The sequence below is a fragment of the Larus michahellis genome, chromosome 5, assembly GCF_964199755.1.
Source record: "Larus michahellis chromosome 5, bLarMic1.1, whole genome shotgun sequence".
Lineage (NCBI taxonomy): Eukaryota > Metazoa > Chordata > Aves > Charadriiformes > Laridae > Larus > Larus michahellis.
Window position 1 is genome coordinate 10,617,910 of NC_133900.1, and position 16,014 is coordinate 10,633,923.

General features: G+C 42.9%; 1 protein-coding gene across 3 annotated transcripts; it reads left to right on the forward strand.

Moving 5' to 3' along the window:
- Positions 1–311: 311 nt before the first annotated feature.
- Positions 312–15,074, forward strand: NUP54 (nucleoporin 54). 3 transcript variants are annotated; one of them, XM_074588689.1, is made up of 13 exons: positions 313–463; positions 2,139–2,300; positions 4,669–4,752; positions 4,859–4,993; positions 5,716–5,945; positions 8,623–8,810; positions 9,672–9,868; positions 11,603–11,657; positions 12,221–12,314; positions 12,804–12,911; positions 13,302–13,421; positions 13,796–13,906; positions 14,247–15,074. In XM_074588689.1, the coding sequence occupies exons 1-13, from the start codon at positions 412–414 to the stop codon at positions 14,373–14,375; spliced, it is 1,665 nt and encodes a 554-aa protein (XP_074444790.1). In that variant the 5' UTR covers positions 313–411; the 3' UTR covers positions 14,376–15,074. The 3 variants fall into 3 exon arrangements, with proteins under 3 accessions (XP_074444789.1, XP_074444790.1, XP_074444788.1); XM_074588688.1 differs by lacking the exon at positions 2,139–2,300 and having other exon boundaries at positions 312–463; XM_074588687.1 differs by lacking the exons at positions 313–463; positions 2,139–2,300 and adding an exon at positions 586–766.
- Positions 15,075–16,014: the final 940 nt, after the last annotated feature.

Genomic DNA, 16,014 nt, shown 5'->3' on the forward strand with positions numbered 1-16,014 from the left:
GGGACGAGGACAAACCGCCGCTCCCCCGCTGGGCCCCATCCCCGCCAGGGAAGGGCTCCTCCTCAGCGGGGGGGACCCCAGCCCGCCTGGCTGCTGTGCTCAGCCCGGCGCCGCCGCGAAGCTGTGCCGGAGCAGGGCCTTTTCTTCTCCTCCTACAACAAAAACAGCTGTTTAGTCTTCTTTTTCCTTTTTTTGAGTGTCCCCGCGGGTGAGACTCGCTATCCTTGCCCGTTCCCCCACCCCCACCCCCCCGGCCGCGCGTAGTGGTACATCCCGCAGCGCTCGCCTGCCGGCGGGAGGCGGTGTCACCCGGAAGCGTTTCTTCGGCCGCGGCCGGAAGCGGCGGCGGTTTGTTTCTGGTCGGACCCGCCGGGGAGCTGCGCGTGCTTCCCGCCGCCAACCAAGCAGCTCATGGCTTTCAACTTCGGGGCGACGGCGGGCGCCGGTGCCGCCAACCCCACCGGTGAGCGCGGAGGGGCCCGGGCGGGGCGGGGCGGGGCGGGGCGGGTGGTGGCGGTGGAGCCTTTTTCCTCTCGCCGACGGCGGCGGGAGGCGCGCGTGCCCCCCCGCCAATGAGATCCGCGTCCCTTCAGCGGCGGGAGGCGCGCGTGCCCCCCCGCCAATGAGATGCGCGGCCCCCTCAGCGGCGGGAGGCACGGGCGGCCCCCCTCAGCGCCATTCGGCGTCTCCTCAGCGGCGGGCGGGAGGCCGGTCCCCGCAGAGCTGCCCTCGGCCGGGCTTTGGTCGCCTCTTGTCGGCGGAGCCGGTGAGACGCGAGCTCCCCGCGCTGCTTTCTCCCGCCCGCCTTCGGTCAAACGCTGTCCCCAGCGGGTTTTGTTCGTGTTTTTGTTTTTTTTTTTTTTTTCTTTTTCTGGCTTGAACACCTGCGCAGGGGTGGCCTCTGCGTGTCGGGAGGCGTCCAGGGCTTGATCCCGCAGAAAGAGGAGTCGGTCGCTCTTAGGGCGCTTGTGGTGATGCACGGCGGTGCCTGGTTCGTGCTGCCAGCTCACTGGGCTCATCGCTTTTAATGGCAGTAGCGTGTCTGCTTGGATGAGATGCGCTTGGAAGTTAATTTTTGAGCAGTGTAAAAGACGATGTTTGATTTGTAAAGGAAGAAAGACATTTTCTCTCCTATTGTTTTATTGCTGTCAGTTGGCTGTCAGTCTTGATGAAATGCGAGCCAGAGCTGTCCTTTTTCTCACTTAGTAAAATAAGTCTTTTGTTGGCTCTTAGAGTAGACCCTCTGAATAAGCCCTTTGGACCGGCCTCATCTTCACTGCGGTTAGCCTGGGCAATACTGTTTGGGCTTTCCCTCTGATTCTGGATGGTTTAGACGCAGACTTTCTGGCCCCATCTTAAAGTAAAAAGATAATCTTGTGCTGCTTGGACACTGTTATTGGCCAATATAAGAGGGAATTCTGGGATCATACCCCAGGACTTCCCGTTGTCTGTCTGTCTGTCTGTCTACCGTGAACGTTTTCTCAGCTACTCCTGGGGAGGGAATTGGGGAGCCGCTGTATTAGCCCATTTTTCTTAGCACTGAAAAACGTGGATGCATCAGGTAAGACACCAGCAGGCGCTGGATATGACAGATTTTGTGAATGTAACTCGAATAAGTCAGCCCTAGAGTATTTGAGGCACGCATGGTGCCTCAGCCGCTGGAGTTGTAATTTGTCATTATTTTGCTCTCGCTGCTCATATGTGTGTATGATATTAGCATGAAGATGGTTTATTCTTGCCTTCCTGATAGCTTATGAAATAACTACGCTACTATCAGCTTGATTCAGCTGCATCTGTACTAATGTAACTATCTTAGGCGGCTAAAATTGCTCTTATCAGGAATGTTGAATCACATCAATGTTTTCATCTGTAGCTTTGAATTAAGATGGGAGAAGCATTAGTTGCTTTAGTTGAAAAACGATATGCTTACAGCAGTGATGATGGGAGAGTGGGTTAAACAGAAAGCTTTTAACTGTCCTCCTTGTGTTCAATAAATGGTGTTTAGTATCTTACTCTTGTTTTTAACTGTGCCTGTCTCGTCCGTGGTGATGGAAAAATATTTTAGCTTTTCTTTCCTGAACCTAGCTTTTACTTAGAACTAATGTTACCTTGCTCTTTTTCTGCTTCCCGCTTGTCAGGATTTGGTGGGCTTGAAACTACAAACTCCACTGCCAGTGGGTTTAATTTTGGGGGTTTCGGATTAACTGCTAATCCTGCAGTGAATTTTAATATTGGGAATTTCGGTGTTTCCACTACCTCAACTCCACCATTCAATTTTGGTAACAGTCTGGCAAGTGCAGGTAGATAATGCATAAATACTTGTTCTGTAATAAATGTTAATAGCAGGGGTCCAAGAATTACATTCCTAACTGAGAATCTATGCTTAGTACTAATCTTCATATCCAGTGAAGCCTGGAGATAAAAGCTCTGGAAGTGCAATGGGTTTGAGAGCCATAGGCTTGTGGGGTTTTTTGCCTATTAAATTTTCAAGAAATAGCTGTTGAGGAAAAATAAAGATGTACCAAATACTCAGTCTCTGAACTGGAAATGAATTGTGGTAACCTACCAGTCTGACCCCGTCTAAAATTGAGCCTAGATTCCCCAGCAAAATGGCAACATCAATTCTCCATTCAGATCCAGGCAATCATGAACAATTGCAGAGCTGGTCCCTAAGGCCACGTTTCCTGACATGAGATTCTTGGACTACTGCAGTCATGTTTTTCATCTTCCCCTGTGTCTCCTCATTGGCCTTCCGTTGGCTGTCATGAATGCACTACACCTCAATAGTTTCTGTGGAGAAACAAATTTTATACGATCAGCACAAAATGAACAGCCCTCGCTGTGATCTCTGTTTCCTAAAGGCCGTTCTGCACCCTGAAGTAGCACGCATCCCAGGCTCTCGCTAAGAGATTCTCTTACGCTTCCGGGAGGGTCTTGTGCATGATGTGTGCACTGGGTATCGGTTAAGAAAACCGTTCATGGACCCATGTAGATGCATCAGTTCTGAGCGATCAGCCAATATAATTTCAAGTTAAGTCTCTTCTGTTTCATACAAAAATGCTGAACTGTATGGATTTCTAACGCTTTTACTCGTGTAGAATTAGCCTGTGGGGTCTCGTTGCCGCTGCTCGTATAGGAATTATATTCATTCCACAGTGTCATTGCTCCCTGTGTTAGCGTACTCTTACCTGTTTTGCGCACTCGAGGGTCTGGGTTTGTTTTTATTTGGTATGAACACCATTGGACTGTTTCTTCAGCTGAATTTGAACTACTCCAGAAGAGAACTTGGATACTTGATTTTGTTTAGCAATTTGCACTCTTAGATCCTTTTGCAAGAAAGGATGACTAAAGTTCTGTGAGTACAAAACTACCTAAAAATTGTGTCATCTGATGGTACTCCTGCTAGGGTTTCTCACTTGCTGGTAGGATTGAAACTGTAACGTTAAAGGTAAAAACTTCTTATATCCACTCGCATTAACATGTTTGGTGAATGAAAATAAAATGCAATTGCACGTCAGCTGTGGTTTAAGCTTTTCATTTTGTATGTGTACTAGAGGATGGTAAGCGTAGTAGGTCTAAAGAGACTTTGGTCGGTGGGTTTTTTTTCCTATTGACATGTGAGTTAGCACTGGCAGCATCTTTTTGATAAATCCTTTATAGCAGTCTTCATTTGAATGCATGTAAAAACAGTTTGAAATGGAGAAAGCTTAGTTCTCCCGGGCTAGTCAGATGTCCACAGGCTGCACCTTGGGCCAGTGGTGCGAACTCTGCACCATAGCAAAGAGATTGTGGGGTGGCATCCAGCACTTGCACAGCCTCATGCGCTGGAGGGTGTCCAGGCCGGTAGCTGCCCTGTATATCAGAGCACCTCTTCTAAGGGGGCAAATGGGAAGATGGGTTCTTGGGACTTTCTCTGGCACAGTGGAGCTCAGGTTCTCACTTAGGTCTCCTGCTAGCCAGTGACCGGTTTTCCTGAAAATCTGTGGAAGACTGAGTGCTTTTGCATCTGTCTTCCTCTGATAGTGGTTGAACCTCAAAATGAGATTTAATGGGGAGGATAATAGGGAAACTAGGCTTAAAGATAACACCTGGTAGAATTTCACCTGTGTGTAGAAGGAAATCTGCTGTGACAGCATTCCCATGTAGGCACAGCAATTGTGTGCACCCTGGCCTCAGGCTTTACTCGATATGTTTCTATTTTTGCTCTTAAGAGGTTAGAAATGTTTAAAAAGCTCACAGAACATCAGATGATTGTTTATTAAACACTTGGCAACAACATTGACTAGAAGTACTCCTGAGAATGAATTTAAAAAATACTATTATTAGTTGTGTCTGTCACTAAGGAAAGCAAGTCCTGCTGGTAGAGAAACAGGATGTTAGTTAACTGCTGCTTTTGGTTTTTTTGGTTGGTTTTTTGTTTTTTTGTTTTTTGTTTTCTTGGCACACCGTAGATGTATTGGCTTTCTGGTTCATGTTTTCTCCCCCATTTCCTCGGACAATGAACTTGATACCCATGATCAATGTGAGCTACATGCTTGTAACATAATACATCCATCTGTCAACATCTCTTCTCATAACACCCCTTGAAGCGTGCAGTTTATTGTCATGTTACGCACAGCTGCCGCTCACAACATGCCATCAGCCTTACTTGCAAACTTTGTTTGTTAGGTGCTTTTGGAGGATTTGGGACAACTACCACCACTGCGGCACCAGCATTCAGTTTTTCTGCTCCCACCAATACAGGCACCAGCGGTAAGAGAGCACAAGCCTGAAAGTATTTGCCCTTCACAATAATGTTTTGCATTTCACAGGTACTATTCTGCTCTTTCTCTCAATAATTCTTTGCTTATTTCCCCAGGGCTCTTTGGTGCTACCCAGAACAAAGGCTTTGGCTTTGGTACTAGTTTTGGCACAGGAACTGGAACTGGCTTGGGTAGTGGGTTGGGAACGGGGCTGGGCTTTGGATGCTTTGGTACCCAGCAGCAACAGACCAGTAAGTATGGCCTTCGCTTCATTTACCCCTTCTTTAGTAATGAAAGCATAAGACTGCAACAGGTGCACAAGTAGTGGGACAGAAGTATATTATGAAAGGAGGCTGTTACACTTAACCCTTGACTGATGGAGACTTCTCAGAAATTTGGCTTTTGAAATGCCTACGTTTGCAGCCCTTGCCTTTTTCTTAAACTAGAGCTCAAGCAAGTTTCTGAGCTTCACCCCTGAGTTTCCAGCAGCGATATTCACCCTTTTAGTTTGGCAGTGGTAGGAAGAGTAGTTATGGAATTGATGTTGGCAGTTGTGGCATTACTAGAAAGAGGACAAAAGCAGTGTTGAATTTAGTTTAAATGTGAGTTGGATAACAGCCAGCTGCAGGCTCGGAGTTCACTGAATTTATAATAACAAATGTACCCTTCAGATTTAGACATTGAAGGGGCCAGATGATGTCGTGGGTGAATATAGACATCTTATTTAAAGAAAAAAGAATAAATCTTTTCTTCTAACTCAGCATTGGGGAACTTCCGTTGCTGATGAAGATTGGGTGTAAAAAGACACTTTTAAAAAACATTATCTGATACCGATTTACTTTTTCTGTGCATTTATTTTGCTTCTCAACACGTGCAAAGACATGATACCAATGATACGCAGATGGAACGTGTAAGCAAGCAAGTCTGTCTTGGTTGGTAAAGGAGTTTATTTGTTTTTCTTCATCCAACGCAGCATTAGGAGGCGGCTTGTTCAGCCAGCCTGCTCAGGCACCTGCCCAGTCGAACCAGCTCATCAACACGGCCAGTGCCCTCTCGGCTCCGACACTCTTAGGAGATGAGAGAGATGCTATTTTGGCAAAATGGAACCAGCTTCAGGCCTTCTGGGGAACAGGCAAAGGGTACTTCAACAATAACATTGCCCCAGTGGAGTTCACGCAGGAAAACCCCTTTTGCAGGTTTAAGGTACGGAATTGTTCAGCTGCCCGCAAACAGTTCTGAAGCAGTTACTCTGCTTGCTGAGCATCTCGTGAGCGTTAAATCGGATTTTGTTACTGTTAAGAGTATTGTGAAATAGCATTTTTCCAGGCAATGTACACAATTCTGATGTATGCTAATTAAAAGGTTTGAAGATGTATAGTTGCTGGAAATTTGGATGATTTTGAGCTGCTAGATATTGAGTGCATATGTGGATCGTGAAACTAACCTTTTTCTATGATAGCATTCAGACTATTGCGTGTGTAGCTGGAGCCCATCTCTGGAAATGAATTTTAACGTGTATTTGTTCAGGTTACAATATTAGAGAAACTATTTAAAATAACCTTCACATCTGAAATAAATTGTTAACATCTGGAATAAGAACTTCAGGGTCTTGCTTCATTGTTTTGCCTACACGAGAAAAACCCTCTATGAACCGTGCATACTATTTTAAATAGACTGGCCTTCAGCTTTCTTCTGCCTTTATCCTTGCCAGTGCTAAAGCTGACTCTGTTCCTTGTATGATATGGTCAGCAGTTACAGATCTTGCTTCTCATGTCAGCAAGAATATGTAGCTCTTCATCCTCCGCAAATCTCGTGCCTGCTGACTTTCTTGCTGAGCTTCAGACTTGAAAGTGGATTTGGGTCAGGCCTGGTGATACCCTCCGTTCCCAAGCTGATTCTTTGAAGTGCAAACTTTCTAACCCGAATGTAGGTTAATACCTAATTAAGACTAGTTTTATAAAATCTTTGCAGCAACTGAGTGCCTGCATAACAAACGTTTGGCTTCTGTTGCGTTACCTTTTTAGGTGTTACCTTGAATGTTTTGTTGATAATGCACCTGAAAGCTTACTTCCCTGGAAGTTGTCACCTGAAAGGGCTTTAGAGTTTTCTGGGCTTTGAAAAATAGCAAAGTATAAATTGTGTGATGCAAAATTGGTTATTTTAGAGTTTTATTTACTAAAAGTATAAGTTTTCCTTTCGAGTTAGGTGATGACACAGGTTTACTTTTGTCCCTGTGGCTTGGATATTACTAATGCCGTTACGAATTCACATACCTTAAGTGAAATACTGGAGAGTTTGATGTATGCCAGCAATGGCGGATGCCAAAGAAAAACAGTGGAGAAGCTGGTAGCGCAGGTACGGGAGCAAAGAGTCATAAGCTGGTTTGGTTTGTTGCCTCTGTAAGCATCAGACATCTGATAAGAATGAAGCATTACCCGAAGGGTTTCACAGGTGTTCAAGGAATCCACTTGTACACAACTCCAGCTCTAGAACAAATGAGAAGCATGCAGAACCAAGAAAAGTGTGCTTCTAGGGTATGTGATACGGGCTGTCATTTGAAGGACCACAGTGAAGTAAAACATCTGTTACAGTTTGAAAATAATTAATTGCATATGGAAATTGTGAAAGATTTATTGATTTATTTTAGACAGAAATACCAGGGGAGCCGTGTTTGTGTGGCCTTAGTACCACTTTGCACATAATGAGATTTAGTCTTCCGTGTACTGGCAAGTCTTTCTCAACAGTGTGGGCCTCTTTGACAATTACGAAAGTGAAAGGGATGTGCTTAAAACCAAATTCTTCCTTAGCTGTCGGTGTTGTGCTCCATGACAGGATGGCCCAACCTCAGAAGGCTGATTCTGCGAGGCTCACCATCACAGGGAATTAACCTCTGCTGACAAAGACCAGGCTCTTGGGCACATCCCCCAGTGATATGTTGGTGCGACAGTTCGGAGGCAAGATGAGATGGAAACTGCCGCTCTGTTTTTTTGCTTAAAATGAGTGAACAGTTTGGGTCTTTCATACAAGTCGTGTGGAGTTTCACGGGAGCTAACAGGGTTTTTTCTGAAATGGGGAAAGCACGCTGTTGCTTAGTACAGGTGGCATCAAGTGTTCCTGTATTAGATTATGATGTTGAATTAAACAGCTAACCTTACTACACCTTTATCACAGCAAGGATAAAGATTAACATTAAACTTTATAAGCAGCTGTACAAAGAAACCGTGACACTTGCTAACACAAGGGAAACCAGCTGTCCCAAATTCTTGTGTGGGGAGCCTTACCTCATTTCTGTCTTAGTAGTAGAAATAGTTCGTGTCCGTATTTTGAGTTGTATTGCCAGGCAAACTGTCCGGATATACAGTAGGAAAATGCTAAGGAATCTGTAAATGTTTACGGTTGCCTTATCTTTCAACAAGGTTATGTCAGTAACAGTTTTTCGTTCAGACAGCTGGAAATATAATGTTGTAAAACTCTTCTGGAATTCTAGTAATTTTTCTATATTAAAGTCTGGTCCTCTGGTTCCTTTTGCAACTTAGAAAAAGTGTACATTTGTAAAATGTTGCTGACTGATATCAGCTCTGATGTAGCATAAATGCCCTGCTGAGCTGGCATCTCCCAATCCGTAGCACTTTCTTTTTTTTTTTTTTTTTTTTAATATGGGGAATGGATATTTACAAAAGTTTTGTAAACACCTGAACTGTTTCAAAAACTACTCTATTGGTGGCCTTGTGAGAGAATGTTTTAAAGTGGGATTGATTTTATGTTTCTCAATCTCTGAATATGTTGTAGCTTAAATTTTGAGCCAGTTGCTCTAAAAATTGAGAGGTTTAGCCTCTTTTGTTAAGTAATATATCCCCGGGTTTTGTTTATTCATTTGCAGGCTGTGGGTTACAGTTTAATGCCCAACAACAAAGATGAAGATGGTCTCGTGGTCTTGGTCTTTAACAGAAAAGAAACAGATATTCGAAGCCAGCAGCAGCAGCTTGTAGAATCGCTACACAAAATTCTGGGGGGAAACCAGACCCTCACTGTCAACGTAGAAGGTGTTAAAACGATGCCAGATGACCAGTATGTGAACTTTACACAGTTTTGTGGTTTTTATCTGGTATTGCTTGTTATAAAGGGTTGGCACTTAGTCTACTCTGTCTTTCTTTCTCCTTGATTTTAGATCTGTTCATCCTGAGTTTGATTTCGTCTCTCTCATTCCTTCGTGTTGCTTTTTCTTAAGTCCTTAAGTCCAGTATCTTTCCTGTGTATGTTACTTAGTTTTGCTGGAGCACACAGCTGAGTACCTCAGCTCGGGTCAGGAAATAAGCTTCTCTAGACCCTGCCCAGCAGCAAAAATTGGAGATAAGGATTTTAACCATGAGGGTGGGATGAATACTGAATGTTTTCGGAGCTGTGAGGTATTCTTCACTTGGCCATGTGTAAGGTGGAAGAGCATTGGGATGTTTAGTAGTAGGATCTTTGCAGTGTTTCCTATCACAAACATTTGTTTCAGTGGGAAAGCTGTTCCGAGGCTGCTGTCTACTTTGACTTGTCTAGGGGCCTCAGCCTAGTCTGAACTTCAGACCTTCAGCCTTCTGCCTCAAGTACTTCAGTACGCTGACATTTCTGCTTCTTACTTTCCCGCAGTTTGTTCATTCTGTTTTAAAAACCAAAGGTTTTAGGTTATTCTTGATGTATCACCGTGTAATGTGGTTGTTAAAACTGGCGGGGGAGAGAATGTAATTTTGTAGGGTATTATTTACAGCTTTTCCTCTTCCTTGCTGTGTAAAACCCTGCGTTTACTGGTACTTTATAGGTCAGTTAGCTAAAGGAAGTTAACAGTCAGCTGGGAGAAGGAGTAACTTCGATTTAGGGCTGTTTCTTATTGTGTTAGTTCCTGTACGCTGCTTTTTCTGACAGTATGCGCTTTGTCTTGCACAGGACAGAAGTGATCATTTACGTTGTTGAGCGCTCGCCCAACGGCACTTCAAGGAGAGTTCCCGCAACGACCCTCTACGCCCACTTTGAACAAGCCAACATAAAATCGTCCTTGCAGCAGCTGGGGGTCAGCCTCTCCATGGCCAGGACAGAGCTGTCCCCAGCACAAGTCAAACAGCTCCTGCAGAACCCTCCTGCCGGTATGTGGTCTGGGGCTGCGCAAGGGCACCGCCGGGCCCCTGATGGGACTTTTTTGGGCCTCTGGGGGAAAAATACAGGTGTCAGCCCGCTGGAAAACACCTTTTAAAACTGCAAGAGTTTCCAAGGCGCTCTGACAGACATACTAATGTAGTGGTTTTAATTACAGCCAGTCTTCCCACTGAAGTGCAATGTAGTTCACCAAGACAGTTAGGGTTTATCAGTAATATGCCGCACAACACCATACTACATGATTTAGTCATCATAAATCGCTTCAACTTGTCCAATTAAAAAAAAAAAGTTAAATATCAGAATAATCATGTCCTATATTCACTTCCTAATTTACAGGGGAGATCACTTAGCCTGTGTATGGGGCCACAGATAATATGTATACAGCTTTGTTTTAGAGTTCTTTAGTGCCATTCGTGCCATTTCATAGGATAATTGTGGCTTATTTTCTACGTCTAGAGAGTACCACATGGAGTACTTGCAGTGAACTCCCTGCAGTGGGTCAGGGAAAGCAGCCTGTGGTTTCCAGCAGGCGATATGTAGCATGTTCAGTAAGACCATAGGTTTAAAAACACAGCAAAGGTTGTGATACCTGGATTGCAAAAAGAACTTGGCCTACTCTTGCAAAAAAGTCAGAGACAAGCAGCAGTGTTTTCCAACTGCGTTGGGAAGAAGTAGTTGCTCTGGGCACAAGCGAGCTGGCTTTCCTTAATGTTGGAGGTGTATCACAAGGCCTGTGTAACAGCAGTTGGGCGCAGCTTGACTTGAGAAAGAAGCTGATTTATAGGCTGGCTAATCAAGCAGTAAGATGTGCAAGAAGATGTATTAGTGCTAAGCTCTAGAGAAGCAGTCACACCTCAAGAGATGAGTTTTGGTATAAAGATAGTAAGTTTTATGAGGAATGACCTGGAGTGTTGTGCAATGAAGAATGTTGTTCCAGCTGACTGTTCTGGTCTCTTTAAATGGGCCTGAAATTGTTAAATTACCAGCCCCCCCCCCCCTTTTTTTTTTTCCCTTTTTTCCTGTCTCTCTCTGGTCAGAAAGTCAATTGTTTCCCTATCAGTGTTGTCTTGTTTTTTTCCTAACATCCCTAGGTATCGGCGTTTTATACAGTGATCTGATTTGTAGTAAGGTTTGGAGAATGTAATAAGTTGCATCATGATGTTGATGTACATGTACAATTGGGCTGCTTTTATTTTACATATTTACCTGTTGAAACAGTTCGTGGCAAAGCAAGAAACTGTTCTGTCAACAGATAAAATCCTTAGGTGAATCGTGTTAGGAACCATGATAATTCCTACTGGGACTATTTCGCCAACTGGTTTGGTACTTTGATCGCTTAATTACTGATTTTTAATTTTATTTTATTTTTTAATACAATAAGCAACTTGAAGAGGAAAGATGACCCAAGTGTAGCATACAGTGGAAAAGATGGGAATTTTTCCCCTTGAAGTACGGATTGTCCAATTTGGTCACCTGTGGTTGTTCCTTTCAAAACAGCAGAAGTGCTTGACAGCCTTTTGAACTGAACTTACTGCCACAGTCAAGGACCAAGACTTTTAAGAACTACCCTGTTTTAATTAACCTCAATTTCTATAGCAGTTGTTCATGTTAGCAGAGTTCAGAGGGCTTGTGTATTTCCTAGTATTTTTCATGCTTAATAGCTGTAAGATGTGGTATCTATTCAACTTCCGTACTTAAAACTTGTTTGGTTGGTTTTTTTTAAGGTGTCGATCCTATTATATGGGAACAAGCTAAAGTTGACAATCCTGATCCTGACAAGTAAGTCTAGTAGTCTGTCCGAGTATTACAGTAAGACTTGGAAAAGGGAGAAATATTTAATATTGTGTAGTACCCTTCAGGTAAGTTGTAAGAAACTTATTCTGTAATAACTTTGTCAAGTGCCGATCTCATTTGAAGCAGTGAGGATTACTAGAAATGCCTGTCTAATCCCTTTACCCGTTCGGGCGCTTAAGGGTTGTCAGGATAAAGAGCCTTACTTCCATTATTTCGAGTTGTGGTGTCCTTCATTATACAGACTAGTTGTTGGGACGTTTTTTTTGTAACCATTATCGTTTTTTCTCTTTGTTTCTGCAGCTGAAACTAATGTGCTCTTGTACCCTCCAGTGGTTACAGATAATTTAAGATGATTCCTTTATGAAAAAGGAATAAGTTGTTAGGAATAGTGAGGACCGTAGAACTTAACGAATAAGATATGCTTATGTGTTATCTTAATTTATAATAGGTCAAGATCATTTGTAACTTTAGAGTATATTACTAATTATTAATCCATACCACATGTCTAATATAAAAGTGTGTTGAAGGAAATATTTGTATTCTTGTAGGCTTATTCCGGTGCCAATGGTGGGTTTCAAGGAACTGTTGAGAAGATTGAAGGTCCAAGATCAGATGACCAAACAGCATCAAACTCGATTAGATGTAAGGTTTCTCAGCTTTATCGTGTCTGCTTGCTGTTGACAAAGGATGTGCCATTAAATGAGCCTCCCCCTGTGCCTCCTATGTGTAGAAAACTGAAAATGGAACCACGTGCATGGGACTGTGACTCTTTATCACTATTTCTTAATACATTTCTTAATTACATTTTTTTGGCCTAAACCTGAGCAGTATGTTTTGGCTTTGGTTTTTTCAGGTTCAAGCTTGCTGTGTTGTTATAAGCTAATTCAAACCAGCTGGATTAAGTTGCACTGGCACAGACTCTAATTTGGGTACCCACTTCTAAGGTGCCTTCTGAAAATCCCAGTTGCATATGAAAATAAATAGAAACCAGAACAGTGGCCGTCTAGCAAAAAGCTTTCTGAAAGCCTCTTTGATGACGATGCTGAAACTCAAGGTTTCAAATTAGGACTAATGTATTCTGTTATCAGAAACTCTTATGACTTGCGGCTGACTCGATCTCCTCCTGTGCAGATAATATCAGAAGATATCAGTGAGCTGCAGAAAAACCAAACGACAACTATGGCAAAAATTGCGCAGTACAAAAGGAAACTGATGGCGCTTTCTCACAGAACATTACAGGTAACACGGATAGTCTAAATAACTCGTTCTGACACACACTCTGGTGCCAGACAGCAAACTGAGACGGGGCAGGATGACCTGTGCAATCTTGTGCATGGGCTATGTTGAAAATGAAATTCTGACTTCATTGAAACGGTATTGCTTTAAGTAGTAGGCAGAGCTGTCAGGGAAAGCTTCAAGTGTGCAGCATGTCTTCCTGCTTTGGGAACTTTCTCTCTCACTTACTCAGAAGCCATGGGACCGCGCTAAGGTCTCAGAGCAGCAGACTAAAAGAAGAACTAATCGGATGAGAGACATGCTGGAGGAAGGGCAAAAAGACACGTGGAAGGGCTAGTGGGGAAAGAGGTGGGCAAAGTGTTCTCTAATGAACCTCAAAGGCTTCTTTTGTAGGTGTTAATAAAGCAGGAGATCCAAAGGAAAAGTGGTTATGCCATTCAAGCAGATGAAGAGCAGCTTCGTGTACAGTTAGATACAATTCAGTGTGAACTTAACGCACCTACACAGTTCAAGGTGAGTAGTTTAAAGAACTTTGCCACAACTCTGGTTTTGTTTCCTCACAAAAGAATGTAAGTTTTCTAAACGGTGCATATCTATTTGTTATGGAAGGATTTCAGAAGAGAAGCACAGAAGAGAAGTTACTAAGTTGTAGCATCAGGTTCTTTGCTGCATGACTGATAGGTATTTAAGTATTTTTGAGTTCTTAGAAGTATTGGAGTTGCTTGCTTTTTGCATGTCTTCCAAAAAAAAATTAAAGAAATAAAAGTGGATTTAGAGTGGAAGAGTGGCATATGCTTTCTGCGCTGGTGACTTGAGGAGTGGTACATGCTGGAGCTCTGACAGATGAGAGTGAGTTGCATTTGATTTAAGCCTGTTTGTCTTCTCAGGGCAGACTGAATGAGCTCATGTCCCAGATCAGGATGCAAAACCACTTTGGAACAGTGCGGGCTGAAGAGCGCTATTACATAGATGCAGACCTCTTAAGGGAAATCAAACAAGTAAGTATTACTGGGTAGAATCCTGGGATGCTCTTTGAACTTCATAATTTAAGCCAGCTACACGCTGACTTGGGAGCTGTATCTAGATTGTCATGTTTTTGTAATTGTTCAGTGATTGAGTCCTTTTTATTGCTCTCAGTGACAGTGCATCAAGGTGTTTTACAGAGCCATTCTATGCACTTAAACTATGAGTGCAGAAAATGCTGGTTTTCCTTATTCCAAAGAAATTATGCTAGACTTTTCAATGATGTGCCAAGGCCATGGGCCATGGCACCTTTGGGAAATATTACTTAAAATTTGTGAAGTATACTTATGCTGGTTTTTGAACTATCATCTGCAGCATCTGAAGCAGCAGCAAGAAGGCCTGAGTCACCTAATTAGCATTATAAAGGATGATTTGGAGGACATCAAACTTATAGAACATGGGCTGAACGAGAGCATCCCCATCAGAGGAGGAGTCTTCAGTTGACGTGGTGGATGCTGCTGCTGGGCTTATACAGAACATGTTACTCAAGTTCATGGTTCACCTTCCAAGGCTAAAACTGTTGAGGTAAAATAAAACACGTATCTTCTCGGAGCAATGGTATTTTGGCTGTTATCTTTAGAATTAGCAAAGCCTTTTCAAAGCTTTTGAACTTGACCTTTGGAAGGTTTATATTTTATAAAGCTGTATATGCTTTAATAAAAGAAGGAGAACTGAATCTGTTCAGATACTGGTTTACTATAAAACTATATGTACTATTGTACATTTTTTCTTTTTTTTTTTTTCCTTTTTTTACAACAGCATAGTGCTAGAAATGCAGTGCTGAGGGAATTGTTCCACTCGTGACTTCAGTTGTGGAAAGCTTAGCCTACTTCCATGTTTTTGTCAAAACAATCAAGTAACATCGTTATGTAAACAGCTAATTACAGATATGTATGTTGCTGTAACTGTCTCTGTCTCTGCAATACAAGTAGTTTACTGGGGCAAGCTGCAGGAAGTTTATGTTTCCAGTTTCTGTCCTTTCTTTGGCCTGCAACGATCTGAAGGTTATGGTTTTACCACGTTACGTATGTGTATTACACAGAGCTTTGCTGCCTCATAAATAACAACAGAATGTCTAGGTGTTGTCTTCTGCCTTTTTTTTAATTGCCAGAGAGTAATAAATTCAGTCTGACTTTGTAATAACTTGTGGATGGTGTTGGCTCTTTCTCAGCTACATCAGCAAAGAAGGGACACGCTCCAGGCACGCCAGGTACCAGCTACCACACCTGATAACACAGGTCTGCTTGGTAGCCTCAGTCTTCAAACTAAAATACGAAGTCATGTCCCTTAGATCCTACCTGGGACCAAGTACTGCAGAGCAGGTGGCTACTACGTGTATTGGAGAGAGCGCTTCCCCCTCTCCCCCCACTAAAAAAGTCACTGAAAAGAAGATACATTATTCTTTGCAATAGGCATTTGTGAAGCAGAAAGAAACTCAAAGACGTTAGAGACAGAATTCTTTTGTTCTTTAGCCACAAAAAAAATAGATTTCTATTTGTAACATTTGAAAGGTAGAAAAACAGAAATAGAACCTCAGCATGCTAGAGCGTGTATTGTTCACTTGAGAGAGTTTACTTTGGGAAATAAGGCTGCAGTACACTTGAAAAAAGTGTACGTGGAATGTTAAGGGGGAAAGGGATTAGTTTATTTTTGGAAACATAAAATACCTTAAACGTGCAACACAGGCTCCAGCAGAGGCTCTACTAAGAAATCAAATGAGGCTACAATTCTCTTTTTCAAGGGCCAGGGTCGCAGTCTAAGTGAAGTCTTTTACCAAGATAAATAGGTGGTGTTTTCTTCGCAAACACTTCAATGCCCTTCCTGCTTTTTCAATTGAAAATCTCTTTAACGTGCAGCATAGGCATTCTAGCAGGGGGCTACTTCATCTACTACCGTGGCCTTTGAAAAAGAACTAGTCTCAATAGATTTCTTAAAGAAGCCCCCTGCTAGAGACGGTTTTGCATGTTTGAGAGAGAGAGGTGTTTTTTTTTCAAAATGTTGCTCCACTGCACTTAGTAGCATCAAGCAGAACAAACTTACCGCAACAGAACAACAGAGGGGATGTAGGTATTATCACTGAAAC